General features: G+C 50.4%; 1 protein-coding gene and 1 long non-coding RNA gene across 5 annotated transcripts; one reads left to right on the forward strand and one right to left on the reverse strand.

The window, feature by feature from the left end:
• Positions 1-153: 153 nt before the first annotated feature.
• HCRTR1 (hypocretin receptor 1) lies at positions 154-9720 on the reverse strand. 3 transcript variants are annotated; one of them, XM_027517717.1, is made up of 9 exons: positions 9636-9720; positions 8864-9170; positions 8371-8711; positions 8011-8189; positions 6403-6646; positions 5930-6045; positions 4092-4318; positions 2910-3031; positions 154-1025 (listed from the first exon to the last, which is right to left on the reverse strand). In XM_027517717.1, the coding sequence occupies exons 3-9, from the start codon at positions 8567-8569 to the stop codon at positions 835-837; spliced, it is 1278 nt and encodes a 425-aa protein (XP_027373518.1). In that variant the 5' UTR covers positions 8570-8711; positions 8864-9170; positions 9636-9720; the 3' UTR covers positions 154-834. The 3 variants fall into 3 exon arrangements, 2 of the variants coding, with proteins under 2 accessions (XP_027373518.1, XP_027373509.1); XR_003506756.1 differs by adding an exon at positions 2104-2316 and having other exon boundaries at positions 942-1025; positions 8371-9170; XM_027517708.1 differs by having other exon boundaries at positions 8371-9170.
• Positions 9647-24963, forward strand: LOC113877535. 2 transcript variants are annotated; one of them, XR_003506757.1, is made up of 3 exons: positions 9647-9734; positions 23152-23227; positions 24318-24963. It is a non-coding gene; the product is annotated as an uncharacterized LOC113877535 (long non-coding RNA). The 2 variants fall into 2 exon arrangements; XR_003506758.1 differs by lacking the exon at positions 9647-9734 and adding an exon at positions 15650-16721.
• The last annotated feature ends 280 nt before the right edge of the window (positions 24964-25243 follow it).

Consider the following 25243-nt stretch of genomic DNA (forward strand, 5'->3'; position numbering starts at 1 on the left):
TTCAGTGTGTCGGGGGCAAGAGGGGTCAGCAGAGAGCTGCCTTCCAGCGCTGCCTTGACCGCCCCCTCCTCCCCCAGCCTCCCCAGCTTCTCACTCCCTACCTTCTCCCTCCTAAGAAGCCCAGGTTTTGTGTAATGACAAGGAAAGAGAACAGTCAGTGCCAGGCTTTTAATGACAGTTGCTTCAGGCTGCTAGCCTCCCTGCCAAACAGCCACATGGAGAGTGTTCTGTGACACCACCAGTCAGCGGGGTCCAGACTGTGGTGTGTGCACTTGGCACCTGGTGGGGGGTGGGGGGCTGTTTTCCCACCAGAGAGGGACTCGGCTCAGATTAGTTCACACAGGCCTCAAGGAGCGGCTGCCAAGTGCAGTCTGGGTTTTAGGGAGCCCCTGGACCAGATGGAAATGCCTGCTGGGACCCTTAAAGCAGACTCCAGGGAAGACCTGTAATTGGGTAGGAGAAGGTCTTTGGGAGGCAGGCCAAGCTCTGGAAGGATGATGGCGATGGATGGTACCATGGGGTATGGCCAAGTGAAAGGAGCGAGACGATAATCTTGTCTGTAATGCTTTGCAGTTTACGGAGAGCTTTCCATTTATCCTGAGCGTGCTTAATCCTCGCATCCTGTGTCCCTCTTAGGGCACACAGTTGAGAGAAGGGAAGTGACACTGCCCGGAGGCAAACAGGCAGAAAACTAGGAGTGGAGCCCCAGGCGGCCTCACACTGCAACCAGCAGTCTTTCCACGAGTCGTGGGGGCGGGCCCCCAAGAGCCAGAGGAGCAGCCCAGGCAGAGGACAGGTTGCACGCCCCCCTAGAGCCACCGGCCTGGCGCCCGCTCAGGGCAGCACCGTGGTGACGCTGGTGAGCAGCACGTGCTCCGAGGCTTTGGAGACGGAGCACCGGCTCTGCAAGGACAAGGACTTGTGGCTGGCAGAGGAGCGAGGGCTGGGGACCTTCAGAGAGACGCAGGGACCCAGGCCAGGCAGGCAGCAGGAGAAGGCAGCCTTAAACTGCTCCCGGAACTTGCCTTGGTTGGGAGACAGAAGACACAGCCATAAGCAGACAGAGATGGGCTTCGGCCCAGGAACACCGACATAGCTCAAGCCAAGCTGCCTGTGAACGGGGGCAAGGGGTGGGGGGAGGAAGGGTAGCCCCAGGCAGGAGACAGCCCCAAGGCAACCTCGCCCCTGCCAGGTAGAGAGAGGATAGGCCCTGGAGCAGATTCCCAAGGAGAAATGCAATTTTCATCTGATTCCTTGACAGCGCCCTGGCTCTGAGCCCGGCTCAAAACGTGGCGTCTGGCTCAGGGACCTCAGGTCACCTCCGCCCCGGCCGGCGTGTAGGTGAAGGGGCTCAGGGCTCACCATCTGTGGCTAGGCTTTGCCCACCTCTGCCCCACAGTGGTGAAGATGACCACAGCAGTGGCCCTCAAACGAGGCGCTGTGCCTGGTGCCTGGGCTCGTCATCCAGCTCACCCCAGCACCCTGAGGGGCCCGAGTCCTTCATCCTCCTCACTCCACTGATGAGACACCCAGGTCCGCTGGCCTGTCACCATGCAGAATTTGGACCCCGTTCTAATTCTAAAGACCTTCACTTAAAGTTGAGAGTGGGGGAACAGTGGGGAAGGAGGGACCACCATGACCACCTGTTCAGCCAGAGGACCCCAGGCAATAGACTGCTGTAACTGAACAACCACGTTTCATCACTGGCAAGCCACGCTGGTGCCCAGCAGAGGGCTGAGCACACAGTGCTGTGCTTAGACACGCAGCTGTGTCTGACTCTTTGCGACCCCATAGATTGTAGCCTGCCAGACTCCTCTGTCCATGGGGATTCTCCAGGCAAGAATAATGGAGTGGGTTGCCATGCCCTCCTCCAGGGGACTGTCCCAACTCAGGGATCAAACCCAGGTCTCCTGCATCGCAGGCAGATTTTTTTACCGTCTGAGCCACCAGGGAAGCCCCCAACACAGAGTAGGCTCTCAGTAAATGTAGAGTCAGTTAAGGAATGCTCTCCAGCACATGCTCATTTCTGTTCTCTGAGCCGGAAACCAGTGGCTAGCCTTTGTTAAGTAATTCTTTAGTCTCGGTGAAGGCTAAGATACTGACCCTGGCCCCTTCTTTAACTTTTCAACGTTTTCGCAAAAATCGTTTTGTGTCCAGGCTTGAAGAGTCATCTGGTTCTCAGGCCTGGTCCAAGTCAGAGGTCTGGTGAGTCACACTCTGCTGAGCCCAGGCGGGGGCCGGGGTGGGGCCTTTCCACCCTGAGGCTGGGAGGTAGTGGAGGCGGGTGGGGGCTGTGGGACAGCTGGGAGAGGAGACCTGCAGGGAGAGGGGACCACAGATGCCTGGAGAGTGACAGGGCTGGTGCTGGAGGCAGGTGGATTCAGGGGTAGCCCCTCCAGATCCTGGCCATACTGCCAGTATGTGTCTAGCTGGGCATGGGGAAGCCACTTCCTGGCTCTGGGCTGCCTCTGCTGGTGGCCCTCCCTTCCTCCCATGCCTTGATTATGCAGTCACCTTTTCAGACAGGGGCTCCATCTGGAGCCTGTGTCAACCAGACTGGCTGATCCGTGGTCCTGCTCTGCATGTGTCAGGCAGGGGTGGAGGTGAGCTGGCCCTCCCGCAGCGCTCCCGCCCACCCACTGGTCTGCATCATCTGCAAAACTGGATCCAGGTGCTGGACACCTTCTTCGGCCACTACTGGGAGTGTGGCCTGTCTCCCACTCAAACCAGGGCTCCTGGGTGGGGCCAGGTGTTTCCCCTGAGTGGGGGTGCCCAGAGCAGGGTCACAGTCCCCAGGAGGGAGCAGGTGTATCCTCCCAGGCTTTATTCAGCCTGGAGTGGAGATGCAGAGACTGCCGTCCTGGGGACTGTTGCCACCCTCTGTTACTCTGCGTCCCCAGTCCACTCACCACTGAGGAAGTTGTAGATGATGGGGTTGGCAGCGCTGTTGGCATACACCAGCCAGTGGGAGAAAGTGAAGCAGGCATAGACAGCTTCCCGGTCGCTGGCTTGGCGGAACATCCCAAACACCCTAGGACCGGGAGGGGCAGGACACTCAGAAACGGGGTGTGTGTGTGTGTTTTGTTGGGCAGGAGTCACCATCCTCATCTAGCATACAGGAAAACCAAGACTCAGAAAAGGAAAGTGAGTTGTCCAAGGTCACACAGCTCATGAATGGCTGTAAAGTACAGGAGTCCCACGGTCCCTTCTGTTCACCAGATGGCCTTTTCCTGGGCCTCTGGGTCTAGGGTCCTGACCACAGTTTGGGGTTCTTGAACACAGAGTGTATGGCCGAAGTGGGCCTAGGGGCAGGAGCCAGGGCACCTCTGCTCCGTCACCGACCGTCCGATCCCCTGGGGCTCCCCTTCCCCTTTATCATCTGTCTTCACAGCAGCATGGTGAGTCATAGACATCATCCGATTTTCAAATAGAGAAACAGATTCAGAGAAGCAAAGTGATGTGCCCAAGATCACACAGCCGGGAAGTGGCGGAGCACAAACTCTCGCTCAGATTGTCTCACATTGTGGAACGGCCCGGTATTTGGCTCTCCCCACCCCCACCCCACCACGGCCTCTGCTATTCCAGATACCCATGGGTGTGGTCCCTCCCTTCAAGTCTCTGCCAAATGTCACTTTCTCAGGCCTTTTTTAAAAACCATTACATCTTTAAAAAAAAGATTTTTAAAAACTGCCACCAATCTCGGTCATTGTCACTTTTTATCCCCTTTCCCTATTTTTTTCTTCCTAGCAGTTATTGCTGGCTGACATTGTAATATATTAATATGTCCATTCTTGTCCACCAGATGTCATTTCCACCAAGGCAGGACATTGTACCCTGCACCTGTTCACTCTGTTCCCAGCCCCTACAACCTGATGACTGACTGAACAGATGAGAGGATAGCCTTAGGAGGCAGGCGGGTTATTCTTCCCATTTTACAGATGAGGAGATTGAGGCTCAAAAAAGAGAAACAACTGCCCCAAGGTCACACAGTGAGTGAGCGGTGGGCCCGTTCTTTCTCTAAAGCCGAGAACTCTCCTTTCCCTTGACTCCACCACCTCTCCCCACCCCAGCCGCTCCCCATGTGCTCTCACCTCTTGAGGACGTTGAGGACACTGATGGGCAGGTAGCAGAGGGCAAAGACCAGCAGCACCACCATCAGCATCTTGGCTGTCTTCCTCCGAGCCCGCATCTGCTTCACCTCGGCCAGGAAGGCGCGGGCCCGAGGCTGGGGCTCTGCACCCAGGCCTTGCCCCTGCTCCTCCAGCTGGACTGAGGGCCGCTTCCAGTTCCTGACCAGGGCTGACGTGGTGCCAGGGATCTGTCCAGCACACAGACAGCAGTTGTGGGTAGCACCTTGGGAGGGGTGTTCTGCTTTGCTGGGCTGGACTCTGGGGCAGGGCAGAAGTGAGCAAGGGACCAAACCCTTGCAGTAGGAAGGAACTAATAATCATGATAAAGACCAATATCCTGGACTTGAGTATACTTCCGTTTTTCCATTAGCTCATTGTGAGCCCTCCCACAATATACCTCTTGGGAACATGTTATTGGCCTTTAGTTATAGATGAGGTAGGGGACGCTCGACAAGTCCCCAGGTCACAGCCTGGGGCCTGAACATCCTCCTAGCTACCCATCCATCTTCCTCAGTGGTGAGTTGTGCCTTCCCCTGGCCCATGCCTGACTCTAGGAGGCCCGAGCAAGGGGTGAACAGGTGGGCAGCATGGAATGGCCTGGGCCTCAGAGCACAGGTCCCAGCCTAGGTCGGTGCCTGTAGGCCTCTGATGATTCTGGGCTCCTGGAGCAGCACAGAAACCTTCACAGCCTCTCCCACACTAGACACCTGAATCACCCTACAGCAGAAGGGCATGGGGCTAGAGTTCAGGAAACCTGGGGTCTAGGGCCGGCTCAGCCGTTCATGAGCTGTGTGACCTTGGTATGTGACTCACTTTTCTTTTCTGAGCCTTCGTGTTTCCTGTTGGTCAGACAGGACTGAGCAACTTTCACTTTGCACAATGTTTGAGAATCTATATCAGAACTGGAGAAGGGAAAGGCTACCCACTCAAGTATTCTGGCCTGGAGAATTCCAGGGACTGTACAGTCCATGGGGTCACAAAGAGTCGAACACAACTGAGTGACTTTCTCTCACTCTGCACTTGTTCCTGTTGACTGGGGGACTGTGAGGAGCAGATGGCAAGTGTTGGTGGACCGCAAGCCTGCTCGTGTTCAGGCTGGCATCCTCTCCCTGTCCAGGCCCTGATGCAGGGCTCACCCCCACAAGTGCCACTGCCACGGAGCACCCCCTCCCTTGGCAAACGCCACCCCCACCCCCCACCCCATGGAACTTGCTGTCGGTCAGTTCGTAATAGAGGAGAGAAGGAAGGCTCTGGAACCAGGAAGGCTGTTACTCATTGGCTGTGGAACTGGTCGCCCTTACTCAGCGTTTGTATTGTGGGTAATATTGCTTCTTCGGTTAAATATTAATGCTGTGAAGACACTGCAAGCCAAGTGCGTAACTGGGAAGCAGCACAGAGGTACAATTCCTGTTGCTGAGGCCCTGCACCGAGCACTGGAACCCCCAGACCTGGGTTTTAGTCCCTGCCCTTCCACTCACTGTGAAGGATTTGGGAGAAGTTGCTTTGCCTCTCTAGGTCTCAGTTCTCTCATATATGGAGTTGGGGATAATGTTTGGTGGTGGAGAGGATACAAGACTGGCTGGGAGTGCCCGGCGTGATAACTACTGACACTACGACAGTGTCAGTCACTTTGGTTCCAGGGCCGGCACTCGCACTTCTGGCCTGGAGTGTGTCCCTAGGCCTTGCCTCTCTGGGTGCAGCCAGAACGGCATGTTCTGAAGGCAGAGAACTGTGTACTCCCTCAGATGAGGACCCTTGTGCCCTCCCAGACCAGACAGTGACACCAGAGTGGGCCTCACCTGGCGGCCCCAGAGCTTGCGGAAGATCTGGAAATAGGCCATGGCCATGAGACCCAGCGGGGCCAGGTAGGTGACGATGAAGAAGCAACTGTGGTAGATCTTGGGATAGAGATCGTCTGCAGGAGCCAAGACATAGAAGGGTTGGGCCCCCAGCCTGCCCCGCTTAGCAATACCACCCTGCCCCGACTAGAGCCAAAGCCAGAAGCTCAGCCCCATGCAGAGCCCTGGCAGAGAGACCCTGGAGTTACCCAGCTCATGGGTGTCCATCCTGGAGGAACCCTGGCACAGATGTTGACCCTAGAGAAGGTACCCAACCTGGAGGTAACCCTGGTAGATGCCTGCTTTAGAGTGTCCTCCTGAGAGAGCCACACCCGGGGGTGCCCACTGCAAAAGTGCCCTGAGAGATGTCTACCGCTGGGTATGTATCCCAGAGGTGCCCACCTCAGGTGCCCTCCCAAGGCTCCCGCTCTTACCAGCCCAGCGTTCATCACAGACGGAGAAGAGCCGGGTGCGGTTGGCTAGCTCGGGCAGCACACTGCTGCATTCCATGACCGCAGCCTGGGGCACCATGACGGCCAGCGACACAGCCCAGATACCCAGGATGGAGCCCCGGGCGCGCCGGGCAGTGCTCTTGAACAGCAGAGGGTGGCAGATGGCATACCAGCGGTCCAAGGCGATGAAGCTGAGGGTCAGCACTGCCACGGACACAGACACGGCCTGCCCCATGGGGACACAATGTCAGTCATTTTGGGGGCCACCCGGAGACATGGGGTGAGTGATGGAGCTCAGAGCCCAGAAATACCAGGCATCCAGGTGCAATGCTGATCCTGACTCCACCACTTATGCCTGGGTGCTGTGCTATGCTTAGTTACTCAGTCATGTCCGAATCTTTGTGATCCCATGGACTGTGGCCCACCAGGCTCCTCTGTCCATGGGATTTTCCATGGCAAGAATACTCCTGTGAATGCCATGCCCTCCTCCAGGGGATTTTCCCAGCCCAAGGATCGAACCCAGGTCTCAGGCAGATTCTTCGGCATCTGAACCACAAGGGAAGCCTTACTGCCAGGGTAGATTTGGTCAAATCACTTACCCTCTCTGAGCCTCATCTGCAGAATGAGAATATATCATCCTGGCAGGATTCTTTTTAGAATAAATGAAATTATGGGTGGAGAACACCCAGCCTGAGACCTGGCACATAGCAGGTGTACTAACTTACACTTCTGGAAATAACCATGTGCCAGACACTGTTCTCAGGACCCTCACAATGACCCACAAGGTGAGTAATCTTACCTCCAAGGTACAGATGAGGAAACTGAAGAACAGAAAGGTTAAATAACTTGCCTTAGGTGAATTTCCTCACCTGCCTGTCTTTATTTTCAGGGTGGCCGGAGTTAATCAGTTGACTGGAAAAACCTCAATATAATGGGAAAACCAAGAGGCATTCTCTCTGCCCTGGGATTTCATCCCTTTCCCCAGGCTGTAAGGGAAAAGAGTCCTCATTCTGGGAGGCAAAGATGCAGGTGGGCACTGGCTCCAGGAGTGCCCCCTGCCTTCTGGGGTATAGGGAGGCAAGGAATGAAACCCTGGCCTCTGGCCAATCCTCCTTCCATCCCGCCAACCCCACTGGGTATCCTGATTCTCACCACTGGGAAAGGGAAGGCCCTGGCCAGGGGTGGGAGGGGAGGGAAGGGGAGGAGACTCTTTCCAGCAGGCCCCCTCAAATCTGCCCTACCTCCGGATCAGGGAGCAGGCCCAGCACTCTGTCACAGCAAGCTTGTGCCTGTCGCCTCCACGGTGTGCCTGTGTGCCTGGAGGTGACTGTACATGTGTCCCCAAATGACTGTGTGTATGTCTGCGGGTGTGACCTGGAGGGGATCTCTGTATCCGTACTTGGGGCTGTGTCTCTGTCCTTAAGTGTCAGGCCTGGTAGCCTGCCCTTGCTGACAGCAGAGCATAACCCTGTCGAGGTACTGAGCCACCATCTGAAAGTCAAGACTAAGGGTCCCTGAGATCTAGCAAGGCCATGGTTGTTGTGCTTGGTGTGTCAGAGGGATCACGAGGGTCACCCAGGCGGAGCTCACCTGTAGATAGGGGATGACCTTGCAGAGGGCATGGCCGAAGAGCCAGGATTCAGTGATGTCTACTAACAAGCTAGCCGGCAGGCAGATGGCCGTCACCAGCACATCGGCCAGGGACAGGTTGACGATGAAGTAGTTGGTGACGGTCCTCATGTGGTGGTTGCGCCACACGGCCAGGCACACTGCAGGGTGAGCAGGGGAAGAAGTGAGGCCGGAGGCAGAGCCACGCCCAGTCCAGCCGGGCCCCTGCAGCGAGACCCTTCCCCACACTACCCAGGAGGGACTGGGGAGAGAAGTGAGGCCCAGGACCCCTCCCAGTCCCCAGGGGAACCCCGCAGCACTCCCAGAGACCTGGAGACCTACCCAGCGTGTTGCCCACCAGGGCTACGAAGAACACAGCCACGTAGGCTGCTATGAGGACCCACTCGTACTGCTTCGGGTACAGATAATCACGCCACAGATAGCGGAGAAACTCGTCTTCATAGTCTGGAGGCTCCGGGGACCGTTCCCTGCCCTCCGTGGGGACCCCCATCTGGGGCCCTGGGGTGGCTGAGGGCTCCATGAGCTCAGGAGCCACTAAGGCTGACGGGCATCCCAGGCTCTCCCCAGGGAGGGGTGCGCCTGGGCCAGGCTTCAGCCCACTTCCCTCGGTGGAGGGGGGCCAGTCTTGCACTCAGGTGTTTAGGGTCCCAGCCCCAAACCTTCTGAAGGAAGGAAGGAAGAAAGGGAATATTAGGGAATGTGCTGGGTTACGTGCAGATAAGCCCTCTCAATTCTCACAATCGTGGGTTAGGATGAGCCTGAAATGGTTGGAGAAAGCCTTGCATCCCCACTTCATACCAATTGGTCAACTCACCTCTCAGCCTTGGTTTCCCCATCTATCTCGTAGAGTAATAACTGAACCTGCTTCACAGGGCCAGTGAGGAGAAATCAGCTTTAATGAACGCCAAGGGTTTTACCCAGAAACTGGCTGGCTTCCTCGCCGTTGTGGGTTACCACTATTAAGAGCTCCGCTTTGCAGAAGAGACAGAAGCTCAGAGAGGTTGAGCCCCTTGCTCAAGGTCAAAAGGCCACTATGGTCTGTCTGAGTCCACCAAACACCACAGCTTAGGAAGGAGAAGCCATCCTGGTTGCAAACACCTCTCCTGAGTCAGTTCACGGGCCTGAATTTTGGGGTTGTAAAAAAAATGATCAAGGGTGGCTTTCAGAGACCCAGGCCCCGCCCACCAGACCTGCCAGACCCTCCCAGGTGGACACACACCCACGCACACACACGGTGTGGGTGGAGGTGCAGGGAGGAGCTGACAGCCTCCCTGAAAGCGAGGGGAGAGCCCCAGGCCCAGGGGCTGAGCGGGTCAGCACCCCCGGCCTCAGATAGTCCCCGCTTTGAATCCCTCGACCGCGATGAGCCCCGGCGGCCGCCAGGGGTCGCTGGACCGGCGCGCCGGCCGCCCTCTTCATTCATAAATCCGGCCTCGCACCCCGCTGCTCCTTCCTCGCTCAGACCCCTCCTCCCCTCAAGCTGAGCCGGGACGACCCCGGATGTGTGTAGGAGGGTTGCGGATCCCTGGAGACCCCCGGAAGAGCATGAGGGGTCTCCTTTAGATCCCCACCGGGCGCCGACGGACCTGCTTCCCCAGCGGGACCTCACTGCATCTCGGAGGCTGTGGGGCGGCGGTCGGAGGAGCGAGAGCGCGAAGGGTTCTTTAGGAACCTGACGGAAAGAGGTCAGAGCCTGCTGGGGACCAACCTCCCAGCACCTAGGTCATAGCTCCCGAGACCCCTGGCTTCCGCCGAGGGTCCTCTGGAGCCGCCCACCCCGGGCCCAGGGGTCCCCCAAGCCCCGCACCTGTTGGCTCTGGGACCTGGGCGTCCTCGGCTGCTGATCCCCCGATCGTGCAACGGGACTTCGCCTCCCCTCCCGGAAGACCGGTCTCCGGGGCCCGGGTCTGGGGGCAGGGCACCGGGCTGGGGCAGCCCCCTCCCTAGGCTGCGCTGTCTGGGCTCGCTCGGCTGGGCACGAGCGCCGGCTCAGGCGCGGGCTGTGGCTGGGCGCGGGCTCCGCGGAGCTGCGCGCCGCGGGGAGGGGGGGCCGGGGCGGGAGGGGCAGGGCGGGGAGGGGGGCCCCCAGCCTGTCTCGGCTGCAGGTCTCCCAACCCCCGAGTCTCAGAGGGCGGAGGGAGAGGCTCGTCCCTCCCAGCTCACGACTTCACGCGTCCATCCCACCTTCATTCATGTGTCCACCCGTTCATTCATTACGTTCGCATGCATTCAACATTCCTGCCTCCGCCTCCGCTGCATTCAGAGCGCACCTACTGTGTGCCGATGGGCCCTCGGGCAGCTTCGGAGAGCCACAGTGCTGGAGGTGGGTCCCAGCTCCACCTCTGCCCGCTGCCTCACCTAGCTGACGAGGATGATGGCACAGGTGGGTGACCAGGGTGCGAGAGCGTCGCCTGCACGGTCTCCTGCTAGGCTCCAGCTGTTGCTGGAGCAGTGGGCTCCCAGAGATGCCTGGAGACCCTACTTACCCATCTCCCAGCCTCTGATTCTATCTGCCTTCCAGTCCTTTCTGTTCATGACTGCTTCACCCCTCCCAAGACAGGAAGGATAGATGGGGGCAGCACTCAGGGGAGCAGAGGGGCTGATGAATTCAACAAACGTTTTCTCAGCTGTGTGTCAGGCAATGAGCTAGAATATTACAGCTGCCATTTGCACAGTCCCCGCCATGCATGATCCCATCTAATCTTCACATCAACCCGGTGAGGCGGCTGTTCACCACCCCATTGCACAGATAAGGACCCTGGACTCACGTGGTTCAGTGACTTGTCCAGGGTCACACAGCAGAGGCCGAGCTGGGATTCAAACCTGCCCAGTTCTCCAGGTCTATCCTCCTCTGCCAGACAGAGGTGCCCAGGCTGGCTGGAGGCAGGTGGGCTCACAGCCAGGCAAGTCCTCTACAGTGTGACAGAGCTGCTGGGGCACAGAAGGACAGATTGATTCAACCAGGACGTCAGGACAGTCTCCAAGAGCAGGGATGTAGAGACTTAAAGAGAAGGAAGCCCTGCGGTGGGGGTGGGGGGCAGGGGTGGTGGACTCAAGGCAGAAGAAAAAACAGGGACAGAAGTATGGGGGTTGGGCCTTCCTGGAGTCACAAGCCAGTGAAGGGTGACCTCTTAGGCATCGAGCTGTCACCTTGACCTTCCTCTGTGTCCGGACAGGACCTTCCTAACCCGTCAGATTCACCCTCCTCTCTGACACTCAGAGACTCACACCCCTTCCCTCCTGGGAGGGGATTCCTGAGCTGGAACTTCCATCTTCCCTGTTGCAGCCAAAGGCTTTTTCCCAAAGGAACTAGAGATGCACATTAGGCATAGAGGGTGTGGAAGGGAAGCTGGGGGCAGGTCAGGGACCTGCTTCACCTGTCCGGGGCAGGAAAGAGGACCGAGGCTGGTGCTTACGTAGCACTCTGTCCCTGCGCAGCATCTGCACAGTAAGTGATCATTCAGCGCATCCATGAGGTTCCAAGGCTCTGAACCAGCCCCACCCATCTAGAGCTGCCCGAGGTGCCTGCCTGCCATAGAGAATGGATGAGGAGACGTGTGTGTGTGTGTGTGTGTGTGTGTGTGTGTGTGTGTGTGGTGGGGCAGGGGGAAGAGAGAGAGAGTTTGAGTGTCTGTATTTAGAAGTAAGGGTTGTGACTACATGTTTGGGGAATCCAGTGTGTGACTCTGTGTGTGTGTGTGTGTGTGCGTGTCTGAACATGCATGTGGGTAGGGGACAGGCTCTGGGTTGATGACTGGAGTCACCCAGGGTGGGATGTGTCTGTATGATGTGTCTCTTGATTTGTCTCTATGCATACTGGTGTCCATGTCTATGAAGGGTGTGTGTGTGTGTGTGTGTCTTGGGGGTGTCTGTCTCTCAGTGTGTCTGGATGTGTGGTTGTAGCTTTGACGAGCACGGCCTCCCAGTTCGTTCCCCTGTAAGTGTGGGAATATGAGGTGGTGTGCCTTTGTGTCCATGGCTCTGCGAGTGTGCGTGCATGGAACTGGGTACGTCTGCCCCCGCAGCGATGACTCATCTAATCTCCCAAGTGAATCCTCCCTGTCCCCCGCCCATCTAGAGCTGTGACTGTTTGCTAGGTAGGGGCTGGGGAGTGGGCTGCGGCACACGCGGGGCTGGGAGGCAGATCGCCCGTGGACGCTCAGATGACAGCCGCAGCAAACAAGGCACAGGTGGTGATGGGAAAGGGACAGACCCCTCTGTGCCTGCGTGGGCGATGGGCACCGGCTGAGCACAGCACAGCTACAAACCCAACGCACAGCCCAGAATGCCATGATTCAGGGCCTCCCAGACACTCTGGGTTGGAGTGAACAAGGAGCTTCCCAGGTCTCCCAAATCATTGTACTGGGGATGCACGTGTCTATGTGGGGAAGAGTCAGGCTGAGAATCCACCCCACACCCACAATATCCAGTTTCACAGAACCTGTCCCATCTCCCCTTAAGAGGGATCCTTCTTCATTCCTGGGGACCCCAGAGACTGCTCCCCAGGACAAGGATCCTGGGTGATTCCTTCTAACCTGAAGCAGCAGATCTTTCTTCCTCCCCTACCAAACCCTGGCCAGGGAGGAGGCTCTGGGTCCCCAGGTCCATCTAGCCTGGAGTCTGGCTCCCTTAGCCATGGCTTGAGGGTGGGAGAGGCCAGTTATTTGGCCTCTGTGGGCATGGAGTAGAGACCCTGGGGTGTCTTGCTCAGAGAAAATCCTGGGGCCCCCAAGGGGGCCACTGATGCTCTAGGAGACCCACCAGGAGCTGCAGTGGTTTGGTCCTTGGGCTCAACAGCACTGTCCTCTGGGCATGCATGCTAAGCCACTTGTGTCTGACTCTTTGCAGTCCTATGGACAGTAGCCTGTCAGGCTCCTCTGTCCATGGGATTCTCCAGGCAAGAATACTGGAGTGGGTTGCCATAACCTCCTCCAGGGGATCTTCCTGACCCAGGTATTGAACCCAAGTCTCCTGCATTGGCAGGCAGGTTCTTTACCACTAGTGCCCCCTGGGAAGTCCTCTGGGAGACCTTGGCTTCTGGCAAATCACCTGTGTCCAGAGGAGGGCCCCAGGGACCTCATAACCTCCATCTCCAGGCTGGGCGCTCAACCTGATGCCTCCTCCTCCTCCCAGGGAGGGCCAGCCTGAAGCCTTTGCTTTGCCCAAGCTGTCAGTCAACCTTTGGCCACGCGACCTCTTTCCTGGAACCAGCCAGCTCCAGCCTTGTTGATCTAATCCTGAGCCTCTGAGCCACAGGGCCGGGTCATATCCATCTTCCAGTGTCAGCCTGGGCACTGCCCCCAGGTGCTACCTCCCCCTCCCTCTAGTGTGACTTACAGTAACCTCTGTCTGGCTGGGACTAGAATAATCAAAATGTAATTGCATTTTCAACTCACTAATGCTGCCACGGGCCCAGGATGGGATGGGAACACTCTGGGTGGGGAGGGCAGAGGTGCTTGTCAGAAGAACAGAGATCAGAAAACAAGCAGACGTGTGGGTGGGGCCAGGGGAAGGCCAGCAGTGAGTGGGCTGTGGGCCCAGGAAAGGAGAATTCTTTCAGAGGGCTGAGTCCAGACAGGCCATGGAGGTGGCCAGGGTGCTGTGGTCCTTGGGCCCCAAAGTACTGACCCCTGGAAGTTCCTGACAAAGCATCATACCCACAGGAGGGACCGAGGGACCTCAGGTCCTCCATCTCCAGGCCAGGCGCTCAGGTTTTGTGCCCCTCTCTTTTTGGGGAAGGCCAGTCTTTTTCCAGGGTTTGAGTGATTGGAAAGGACCCACCATCCACCAGGAGAACCAGGGGCCCAGGGCCCAAAGTCAGGCATCCTCAGTGGCTTCACCAGGTAGGGAGCATCTTCACGCCAGGGCTGGAGCTAGAGAGAAGGGGCTGGAGACAGCAGTCTTCTGTCTGCTCACTCACTCATAGACCCACTCAACAAACAGACGCTGGTGGGAGGTAGGCTGCAGAGCTGGGGGGTTCTCCTGCTTAGGCTGCGGAGGCCCCATGTAAACACGGGTGGAGTGGGTATCAAACGCATTAGGGTGGGAGCTGCGGAGTCAGGCCTGGGGGTGGGACGGGGCCCGGACCAACAATGGGCAGTGCATGTGGATCCGAAGGAACACAGACTAAACCCCTCAGCTTGTTAATTCTGGTGTTGAAAGGAGGTGAGGAGTACGGGCTCTGGGGCCAGAGAGGCCTGGGTTAGAGAAGTGGCTCTGTCGCTTACTACTGTGTGATCTTGGACCAGTCACTTCACCTCTCTGATGGACTGGGTCATGGCCGTCAAACATGTCCGTGTCCTAATCCCCAGAATCTGGAAATAAGTTACAAGGCCAAAGAGGCTTTGCAGATGGGACTAAGTGAAAGGTCTTGAGGTGGAGCAGCCTAAGTTAACAAGGTGGGCCCAATATGGTGTAATGAGGACAGGTCCTCATAAGGAGGCAGGCGGGTGAGAAAGAGGAGATGTGAGGACAGAAGCAGAGGTTAGAGCGATGCTGGCCCTGGAAGGGACAACGGACCAAGGCATGATAGCAGCCTCTAGAAGCTGGAAAAGATGAGCAACATAGTCTTTCCTGAAGTCTCCAGAGGAAACGCAGCCCTGCCAGTTCCTTGATTTTTAGCCTCATAAGACACATTTGGACTTCTAAACTCCAGAAACATAAGAAAGAAAATTTTGTGTGCTTTTAAGTCACTTAATGGTAATATGTTACAACGCAATAGGAAATAATACAACCTCTCTGTGTCTCAGTTCACTGGTTAGGAGACCAACAGGAACCTTCAGCGTATTGTTGGGTATTCGCTGTGAACGGAGCAGGTGTGCAGAGCCGCAAGCGCTGGGCACCAGAAAGACAGACAACCGCATGTTCATTCTCATGGTATTTATAAAGATCAGAGTGATCTGCATGGGAAGGAGCCAGGCTTGGCCAGATAGCCTTAGGCTTACCTGTCGTTTGTTTTGTTTTGTTGTTTGTTTTTGACGTGGACCATTTTTAAAGTCTTCATTGACTTTGTTACAATATTGCTTCTGTTTTATGTTTTATTCTTTTTTTTTTTTGGCCACGAGGCATATAGGATCTTAGCTCCCTGACCAGGGACTGAACCTCTGCATTAGAAGGGAAAGTCTTCACCACTGGATCACCAGTGAAATCCCTAGTAATGTTTTTGTTTCTCGTCATGTATTGGTGCTGGAGGCTTGTTAAAGATCCAGATCCTAAAAAAAAAAGTAATATTAGTAGTAAACAATGATCATAGGAAACATGTACTGGTTTGGCTATTTCGACACAGGAAGATATGAGGGGAAGCAAAAGAAGGAGAGGCCTGATCTTCCTGGGACGGGTGTATGTGAGTCTGTGTGTGTGTGTGTGTGGACTAGAGGTGAAGAGTGAGTTCGCTATGTCTTGGATCACCATTCATATGAGGAAAATCTTATAACAGGACAGAGAAAAAACCAAGATAAACAAAAAAGCTCCAGGGGCAACTGGGGCTAGGTCTTGAGGGATGAATAGAAGTTCTCAGACGGGCTTTGAGTGAAACATGCTGGGCAGAAGGGAGAGAGGAAAAGGGGGCAGGATTTCAAGCAGAGGGGACAGCATGAGGGGTGGGCATGGCCACGGGTCTGTTCTGGGGCCCCAGTAAATGCTAGTTTGGCCTGAGGGTGCTCCCACAGAGGGAAGCAATGAGAAATAGAAAGATGGATGAAGGGCTGGCCTTGAGTCTAGGCTGAGGAGCTTGGGCTCCATCCAAGAGGCAGTAGAGTTCCTGAAGGGTGTGAGTGAGGGTGTGATGTAGACTGATTGGCAGCCATACCCTCTGAAACACATTTGAAATGAATGAAGAGTACATTTTCCTTGTGAAAGATTCCAAACATTCAGAATAAAACAACATAAAATCATTATTTTTAATTATGTAGAGTAGCTATTGATTTCTGTATAAGAAGCTACTCTAACAAAGATTCTCCTAGTCACAGTGACTTAGAAAGATGGATGTTGATTTTTCTCGCCAGGACACCCAGGGCTGGTGAGGTGGCTCAACGATCATCAGAAAGCCAGAACTCTGCTGGGACAGAAAAGTACCCGTTTTGAGCACCGGTTCTGGCGCCAGATTGTCCAGGTTTAAATCATGGATCTGCCACTTATGAGCTATGTGTCTGTGAGCATACTACTTAACTTCTCTGTGCTTGAATTTCATCATCTGTTAAATGGGCATGATATAGTTTCAGCCTAAGATAGGAAGAAGAATGTTCCCCCAAAGATGTTAGTCTGGTGGGCCATGGGGTCGCATAGAGTTGGACACAACTGAACGACTCTCACTTTCTAAAGATATCTATGTCCTAACCCCTAGAAACTGTGAATATAGCCTTATATGGCAAAAAAAGGGGGACTTTGCAGAAATGGTTATGTTAAGAATCTTGAGATGTTATCCTGATTGGCCCAGTTTGGTCCAATGTAATCACCAGGGCACTTATAAGAGGGAGGCAAGAAATCAAAATAATAATAGGAGATGTAATGATGGAAGCAAGAAACTGTAGTGATATGATGACAGGATCGTGAACTGAGGAATTATAGGTGGCCACTCGGAGCTCTAAAAGGCAAAGTGGTGGATTCTTCCCTGAGTCTCCAAAAGGGAGAAGCCCAGCTGGCACACTGTTTTTAGACTTCTGATCTCCAGAATGGTAAGAGAACTTTTTTTTTTAAATCACTGCTGTAGGGACTTCCCTGGGGGTCCAGTGGTTGAGAATCCAACTTGCAACGCAGGGGAGGCGGGTTTGCTCCCTGCTCAAGGAACTAAGATCCCACATGCTGCAGAGAACTAAGCCTGAAAGCCACAGCTACCGAGGGCTCTCACTCTAGAGCCCGCGCTCCGCAACGTAAAAGTCTGTATGCCACCACAAAGAGCCAGCACATCCAAAGTCAATAATAATAATTTTTTAAACATCAGCACTGTAATTTTTTATAGCAGCAATAGGAAATACACACCCTCGTTAGGTTAAAATGACTTGATACATTCAAAGCACTTAGAAAATTACCTGACACATAGCTTACATATAAGTCTTAGCTAAAACTCTTGTCCTGGGTCAGAGGTGGCCAGCTCCACCCATATTCCAGCTAGCGGGAGGCACGTCTCTTCTGTTACATCCAGTTGGCCTGAATTTGGTCACCTGGTCACACGTAACTGCAAGGGAAGCTGAGGGATATAATGTTTTTCTGAGTAGCCCATGTGCCTACCTGAGATATATGGGTTCTAAAGGAAGGAGAGGAGGTGGCTGTTGAGGAGCTAACGGTGTCCTGCTATTAAAGACAAGAAGTTCAGCAAAGGTACTTTGCCCCCAGAGTTCGGTTAGAGACACACTTTCCAGCTTCTTTTTCTTGTGCCCCTAATCTTATGTAACATCTCTTGGCTTTAAGATGAGACACCCTCCTTGATCACTCTTGGCCTCCCTCTTCCTGCTAAACCATTACTTTTGCATCTGGTTCTGTACCCACAATTAAAATGCTCTGGTTTTGTGTGTTGTGTATCTCTGAACTTCAAAATTGAAAAATCAATAAAATGTCTAAAAAACTTTATGACTATGCAAACATCATTCCCTATAGAACTAACTAGCATTCTGGGACCTCTAAAGAAGGAACTATGATCTTATAGTTGAAATGTTCTTGAAGAAGAAATGCTCCAGGCTCCAAGTTCAAATATATTTTTCTACATTCCTTTAGATACTCAAAGTCATGTTACATTTTAATTCGCTTTGTATTTGGGCCATGACTCTCTTATACAACTTTTTGTTCTCCAGGAGTTTTTCATTGCTTTTCTCTTCTCTTGTTGAGAAAAGAAACATATGCCTTTTAAATCAGGTCATTAGAATCTTCCAGCTTCTTAATTACATTATTTTTTGAATGAAGCCCATTTTTTTCTTAAGGACATTCTTCTCCAAACCCTCTGACTTCCTGTTCTAATTTTGACTGATGGTTTTATAGACCTCTGGCATTTCTATTCATTGTACTGTTGGGTTAATTCCACTCTTTCGTGAATCTCTTAACTTTATCTTTCTGGAGTTTTGCCTCTGTTTTGCTGACGTGCATCTTCAAATGACATTTTAAAAAGGAGTGCATGGGAGAAAAGCTTCATCGCATGTCTGAAAATGACTTTAATTTGTTGTACGCTTACTGAGTCAGGAGGTCAACCAGCAAGCTTCACTTTATGGGGTGTGGAAAGGGGGACCAATAGGCAACCAGACGAGTTCCCACCCTGGGCCAAATAAGAAGCGATCTACTCTAGACCCCAGCACTCTGAGTAGGAACCCTGGTCCTTTTGAAAAAAATTACTCAGTTTTTTTAGAAAGTACTTCTTTCTCATTTTTTTCTTTTTTAAAATATTTTTACTTTTGAAAAATTGAGATATAGTCGATATACAGGCTTCCCTGTTAGCTTAGCTGGTAAAGAATCCACCTGCACTGAGGGAGACCTGGTTTCCCTGGATTGGGAAGATCCCCTGGAGGAGGGCATGGCAACCCACTCCAGTATTCTTGCCTGGACAGTCCTCGTGGACAGAGGAGGCTGGCAGGCTACAGTCCATGGGGTCGCAAAGAGTCAGACACGACTGAGTGACTGAGCACAGCTCACAGCCGCTGAACAGTGTTACAAGTTACCAGGGTACAGCGTAGTGATGCACAATTTTTAAAGGTTCTATTCCACTTGTAGCTATGATAAAATATTGGCTATATTCTCTGTTATATAATGTATCCTTGTGGCTTATTTATTTTATACATAATAGTTTGTGCCTTTTAACCCCTGCTCCTGTCTCACCCCTCCCCCTCCCCACTGGTAACCACTAGTTAGTTCTCTGTATCTGTGAATCTGCTTCTTTTTTTGTTATGTTCACTAGTTTTGCTTGTTTTAGATTCCACATTTAAATGATACTGCACAGTATTTGTTTTTCTCTGTCTTATTTCACTGAACACAATACTCTCCAAATCCATTCATGTTGTTGTAAGTGGAAAATTTTCATTCTTTGTTAAATGGCTGAATAATAACAACATCTTATCCATTCTTCTGTTGATGAACACAGGTTGCTTCCATGTCTTAGCAATTGTAAACACTGCTATGAACATTGAGGAGCGTTATCTTTTTGAATTAGTATTTTCTTCTCTCTCTCTTTTTTTTTTTTTTTTTTGGATATATACCCAGGAGTGGAATTGCTGGGTCTTATGGTAGTTCTATTTTTAGCTTTTTGAAAATCCACTATGTTATTTTCCTCAGTGGCTGCACCAATTTACATTCCCATCAACAATGTACAAGGGTTCAGCTTCCTCCATGTCCTCGCCGACATTTGTTATTCATGGTCTTTCTTATGATAGCCTTCCTAATAGGTGTGAGGTAATATCTCACTGCGGTTTTAATTTGTATTTCTTTGATGATGAATGACGTTGAGGATCTTTCCATGTGCCTGTTGGCCATCTGTATGTCTTCTTTCTCTCTTACTTTTTAACCTGTCTGTCTCTATGTATGTTCCTGATGTGAGTGTATTTGTAAAGGAGAGTTGGTGGCCGATACTGGCTTGTTATTCACTAAACAGGTCTTTTCTTGAATATTTTCTAAACTTTGGTTATTCACATACCACTATTTAATTTTTGCCATATCTTCTTACTACCTGCATTACTGTTTACTCATGGTATTATTTTTCTTTGAATTGACTGTCCTAGTCCTACATGGCTGCTGCTGCTGCTGCTGCTAAGTCGATTCAGTCGTGTCCGACTCTGTGTGACCCCATAGACGGCAGCCCACCAGGCTCCCCGTCCCTGGGATTCTCCAGGCAAGAACACTGGAGTGGGTTGCCATTTCCTTCTTCAACGCACGAAAGTGAAAAGTGAAAGTGAAGTCGCTCAGTCGTGTCTGACTCTTTGCGACCCCATGGACTGCAGCCCACCAGGCTCCTCTGTCCATGGGATTTTCCAGGCAAGAGTACTGGAGTGGGGTGCCAGTGCCTTCTCCAGTCCTACATTATACATATAAAACTACAAGTGTGTTGTTAAAATTATATCTCTTATTATTTGTAATTATACGGTTATATCTTATAATCTATGTGAAAACAAACACAAAACTCTTAATACAGCAGAGGTTTACTTAATGTAAAATAATATGAACAAGAATAAATATATAAAAAACTGAATCACTTTTCTGTATACCAGAAACTAACACAACATTGTAAATCAACTATACTTGACTAAGTAAGAGTAGGGACTTCCCTGGCAGTGCAGTGCTCAAGGCTTTGCCTTCTAACACAGCGAGGGGATGGGTTCAATCCCTGGTTTGGGAGCTATGATCCCACATGCCTCAGGGCCAAAAAACCAAAAACGTGAAACAAGCAATATCGTAATAAACTCAATAAACACTTAAAAAATGGTCCACATCAAAAATGAAAAATTAAAGCTAAATAAAAGATAACAAAGGTGTATTTATTTACCACTAAATATTATCCACAGCAGTGGTTCATGTACTATACTTTGGGAAATATTTTTTTTTTAGCTTCGTGGCAGGAAGGATCTTAGTTCCCCAGTCAGGGATCAAATCTGCGGGGGTGTGTGTGGGGGGGTGTCCTTTCTCTTCCTTGGTCTTTATTCTGGCATGCTGGGAAATAAAATACAAGAGTAAATATAAGAGACAAAATATCACTTTCATTGCTGATGATGTAAAATGTGGGACCTCAGCTTAGGATGAACTCACTGTTCAGTTCAGTTCAGTTCAGTCGCTCAGTCGTGTCTGACTCTTTTCGACCCCATGAATCGCAGCATGCCAGGCCTCCCTGTCCATCACCAACTCCCAGAGTTCACTGACTCACGTCCATCGAGTCAATGATGCCATCCAGCCATCTCATCCTCTGTCGTCCCCTTCTCCTCCTGCCCCCAATCCTTCCCAGCATCAGAGTCTTTTCCAATGAGTCAACTCTTCACATGAGGTGGCCAAAGTACTGGAGTTTCAGCTTTAGCATCATTCCTTCCAAAGAACACTCAGGACTGATCTCCTTCAGAATGGACTGGTTGGATCTCCTTGCAGTCCAAGGGACTCTCAAGAGTCTTCTCCAACACCACAGTTCAAAAGCATCAATTCTTCAGTGCTCAGCTTTCTTCAGAGTCCAACTCTGACATCCATACATGACCACAGGAAAACCATAGCCTTGACTAGATGGACCTTTGTTGGCAAAGTAATGTCTCTGCTTTTGAATATGCTATCTAGGTTGGTCATAACTTTCCTTCCAAGGAGTAAGCGTCTTTTAATTTCATGGCTGCAGTCACCATCTGCAGTGATTTTGGAGCCCAGAAAATAAAGTCTGACACTGTTTCCACTGTTTCCCCATCTATTTCCCATGAAGTGATGGGACTGAATGCCATGATCTTCGTTTTCTGAATGTTGAGCTTTAAGCCAACTTTTTCACTCTCCACTTTCACTTTCATCAAGAGGCTTTTGAGTTCCTCTTCACTTTCTGCCATAAGAGTGGTGTCATCTGCATATCTGAGGTTATTGATATTTCTCCCAGCAATCTTGATTCCAGCTTGTGTTTCTTCCAGTCCAACATTTCTCATGATGTACTCTGCATATAAGTTAAATAAGCAGGGTACAATATACAGCCTTGACGTACTCCTTTTCCTATTTGGAACCAGTCTGTTGTTTCATGTCCAGTTTTCACTGTTGCTTCCTGACCTGCATACAGATTTCTCAAGAGGCAGGTCAGGTGGTCTGGTATTCCCATCTCTTTCAGAATTTTCCACAGTTTATTGTGATCCACACAGTCAAAGGCTTTGGCATAGTCAATAAAGCAGAAATAGATGTTTTTCTGGAACTCTCTTGCTTTTTCCATGATCCAGCGGATGTTGGCAACTTGATCTCTGGTTCCTCTGCCTTTTCTAAAACCAGCTTGAACACCAGGAAGTTCACGGTTCACATATTGCTGAAGCCTGGCTCGGAGAATTTTGAGCATTACTTTACTAGCGTGTGAGATGAGTGCAATTGTGTGGTAGTTTGAGCATGCTTTGGCATTGCCTTTCTTTGGGATTGGAATGAAAACTGACCTTTTTCAGTCCTGTGGCCACTGTTGAGTTTTCCAAATTTGCTGGCATATTGAGTGTGGCACTTTCAAAGCATCATCTTTCAAGACTTGAAATAGCTCAACTGGAATTCCATCACCTCCACTAGCTTTGTTTGTAGTGATGCTTCCTAAGTCCCACTTGACTTCACATTCCAGGATGTCTGGCTCCAGGTGAGTGATCATACCATCGTGATTATCTGGGTCATGAAGATCTTTTTTGTACAGTTCTTCTGTGTATTCTTGCCACCTCTTCTTGATATCTTCTGAACTCACTGAGATGAGGGCTAACCGAGCCCCACTCGCAGCATCTGCCTGGGGAAATGATTGGACCTCCGTTTCACGTGTCATGGGCTCAGAGTCTCAGTTCAGCTGCTCTCTTTCACTCTTAGTGACCATGACGGTCCCTTGAGCTCAGGGACGTACTCAGAGAACAAAGAGTCCATAACTTATACTAATGGCTTCAAAAAATAAAACAGAAACACAAACAACCCTTTATACTTTATGTGGCTAGTAGAACCTTGGTACTCAACCCAGGCAAGGACAGTTTGAGACAGGAAAGTCAATCTCAATAATGGATATGGATACAAATACACTAAACACAATATTATCAAACTAAATACAGCAATATATTTAAAAATACATAATGACCAAGTTGGGTTTATTCCAAGAATGCAAGGCTATTTTAACATTTGAAAATTTTCATGTTAAGTTGCAGCATTAACGGGTTAAAAGATACAAAAATCCTATGATCGTATAAAACAGATAAAGAAAAAGCAACTTATTCAAACTCTTGGCAAACTAGGGACAGGAGGGGCTTCCTTTTTTAATTTTTGAAATATGTTTTATCCTTATTGTAAAGTTTTTATTCAGGGGAATAGTGACAGTTGACCCAAATAACCCAGCCCTATTAGAAGCTGGAAATTCTTACACTGAGGTTTTTTTTTATATTATATTTTTAATTTCTAAGGGCTATTTTTGTTTGTTTTCTCAATGTACTTTTATTTTTATTTCATTTATTTTTGACTTAGGGAATCTCAGTTCTCTGACCAAGGATTGAACCCAGGATACAGCAATGAAAGCATCGAATCCTAACCAGGCCACCAGGTAACTTGCAGGAGGTAATTCCCTTAGTGTGAAAATTGTAAAGGATCTTTCTAAAACCTACAGTAAACATAACAATGATAAAAGCTTAAAAAGCATTCATTTCAAAGTCAGAAACCTAAACAATGGTTGTTCACTATCTCTTTCTGTTCAAAGCTGTACTAGATTTTGCAGCTTGTACAGTGAGAAAAAGGGGGAGAAATGATATAAACCATTGAAAAGGAAGAAACAAAATGGTCGTTATATATTTGTAGATTAAGTGATTGTCTACCCAGAAATTCTAAGAGATTCCACAGACAAATTCTTAAAACTATTAAGAGGATTCATAGTGAGAGGCAATTTCCCATAGGTTGCACTCCTGGATGACCTGCAATCAGAGGCATTAAATGACCTTTGGACTTTTCCTTGACACTCTCTTAAAGAATATCTGCATGTCAACCATCTTTGGAATATAGAATAAGCGTCTTCCTCCAGAGCAGAGGGCAGACTTGCTCACTGTCCAATATAATCAAGATAATGTCTCCGTCTGCAGCCAAGATCAGGCATTTGGGTCCCCTCAATGCAGGGTTCCTCAGCAATTAGGCCAACTCACTCGGTGCATGGGCAGCAGCCCTTGGGACTTGAAGGGCAAGCGGAACCACTGACTCAAACAGGAAGCTCATGCTACTTGCTGAGCCACCAGTAATGAAGTTCTTTGTCTCTGACCCAGGAGTCTCATCATCCAAGACACTCTGACAGCTAAGGGTCTGAGTAGGGCAAAATCCCAGGCTCTTCACATTCTTGGCAATTCTGCCATCTCATTTCTAAATATTTGCAATAAATAAAAAATGCTATTTATAAAGGATAACTTTCATAAAAGCACATAAAACTCTTAAGTGCCAAGGGATAAATCTAAGGGATGTGTAAGATTTTATGAAGAAAATTAGAAAACTTGATTGATGGTCATTCAAGAGACATAGGTACATAGAGAGTATACATTTCTTGTAGAAGGAAAGACTCAACTGTAAACATGTCAGTTATCCAATTAATCTATAAATCTATTTCAGTTTCAAAGGGCTAAGTAAAGGTTTTTTAAAAAAATTATTGTTTTCAGGGGGAAAAAAAGGTTTTCAGAAACATGTCAAGCTTTTCCTAAAGTCATATGAAAGAACAATCAAGAGTCGTCAAGACAACTTTGAAGATATTGAACAGGGTGCGAATGATCCTCCAGGTAAGACTTATTATACAAGTGAAGTAGGAAAGACAAGGAGAGTTTGGCAGAAGGATATACAAATAAATAAACGGGGCAGAACTGAGAGCTCAGAGACAGAGACATGCAGATTGGAGGTTCAGCATATGTCAGAGGTGGTATTTAAATCCATTCCTTCAAATAACTGGTGGGAAATTTGTTTTCCGTGCGGGAAAAAAGAGAACTGCACCTCTCTATCACTCTGATCACCAAAGTCAATGCAGAGGGATGCTAAAGATGAAAAAAGAAAACTTTAAACTCTTAAATGAAAATCTTTTCTAGACATCATGATGTAAAGATTTCAAGCAACAAGAAGCATAAATAATATAGAAAATACAGATAGATTTAACTACATTCAAATTCCAAAGTATTGTGTAGTAATAATATAAACAAAATTTAAAGCCAAGCCACATGGCTGGGAGATGTATTGATATAAAATGCACACGACAGACAAAGCATCAGTATCCAGGCTACATAGAGAGCTACAGATCAAGGACTTCCCTGGGTGTCCAGTGGTTAAGAATCTGCCTTCTAATGCAAGGGACGTGGGTTTGTTTCGTGGTCCAGGAAGATGCCACATACCTCAGAGCAACTAAGCCTGTGTGCTACAACCACTGAGCCTGTGTACCACAACTAGAGAATCCCTCTCCTGCAATAAAAAGATCCTGCGTGCTGCAACTAAGACCCAACACAGCCAAAATAATAAATAAATACATATTTTTAAAAAGAACTACAGATCAATACAAAAATTATAAACAACTTGAGAGAAAAGGGGACTTCCCTGGTGGTCC

The sequence above is a fragment of the Bos indicus x Bos taurus genome, chromosome 2 (assembly GCF_003369695.1).
Source record: "Bos indicus x Bos taurus breed Angus x Brahman F1 hybrid chromosome 2, Bos_hybrid_MaternalHap_v2.0, whole genome shotgun sequence".
In the NCBI taxonomy this organism is placed as follows: Eukaryota; Metazoa; Chordata; class Mammalia; order Artiodactyla; family Bovidae; genus Bos; species Bos indicus x Bos taurus.

What these genes read in the sequence shown, in the direction of transcription:
- HCRTR1 (XM_027517717.1), bottom strand. Translation starts at nt 8,569, where the DNA reads ATGGAGCCCTCAGCCACCCCAGGGCCCCAGATGGGGGTCCCCACGGAG. An exon ending in CCTGGTGGGCAACACGCTGG is followed by an intron (nt 8,190 to 8,370) that starts GTAGGTCTCCAG and finishes CTCACCCTGCAG; the next exon opens with TGTGCCTGGCCGTGTGGCGC. An exon ending in GCAAGCTCTGGGGCCGCCAG is followed by an intron (nt 4,319 to 5,929) that starts GTGAGGCCCACT and finishes TGTGCTGGACAG; the next exon opens with ATCCCTGGCACCACGTCAGC.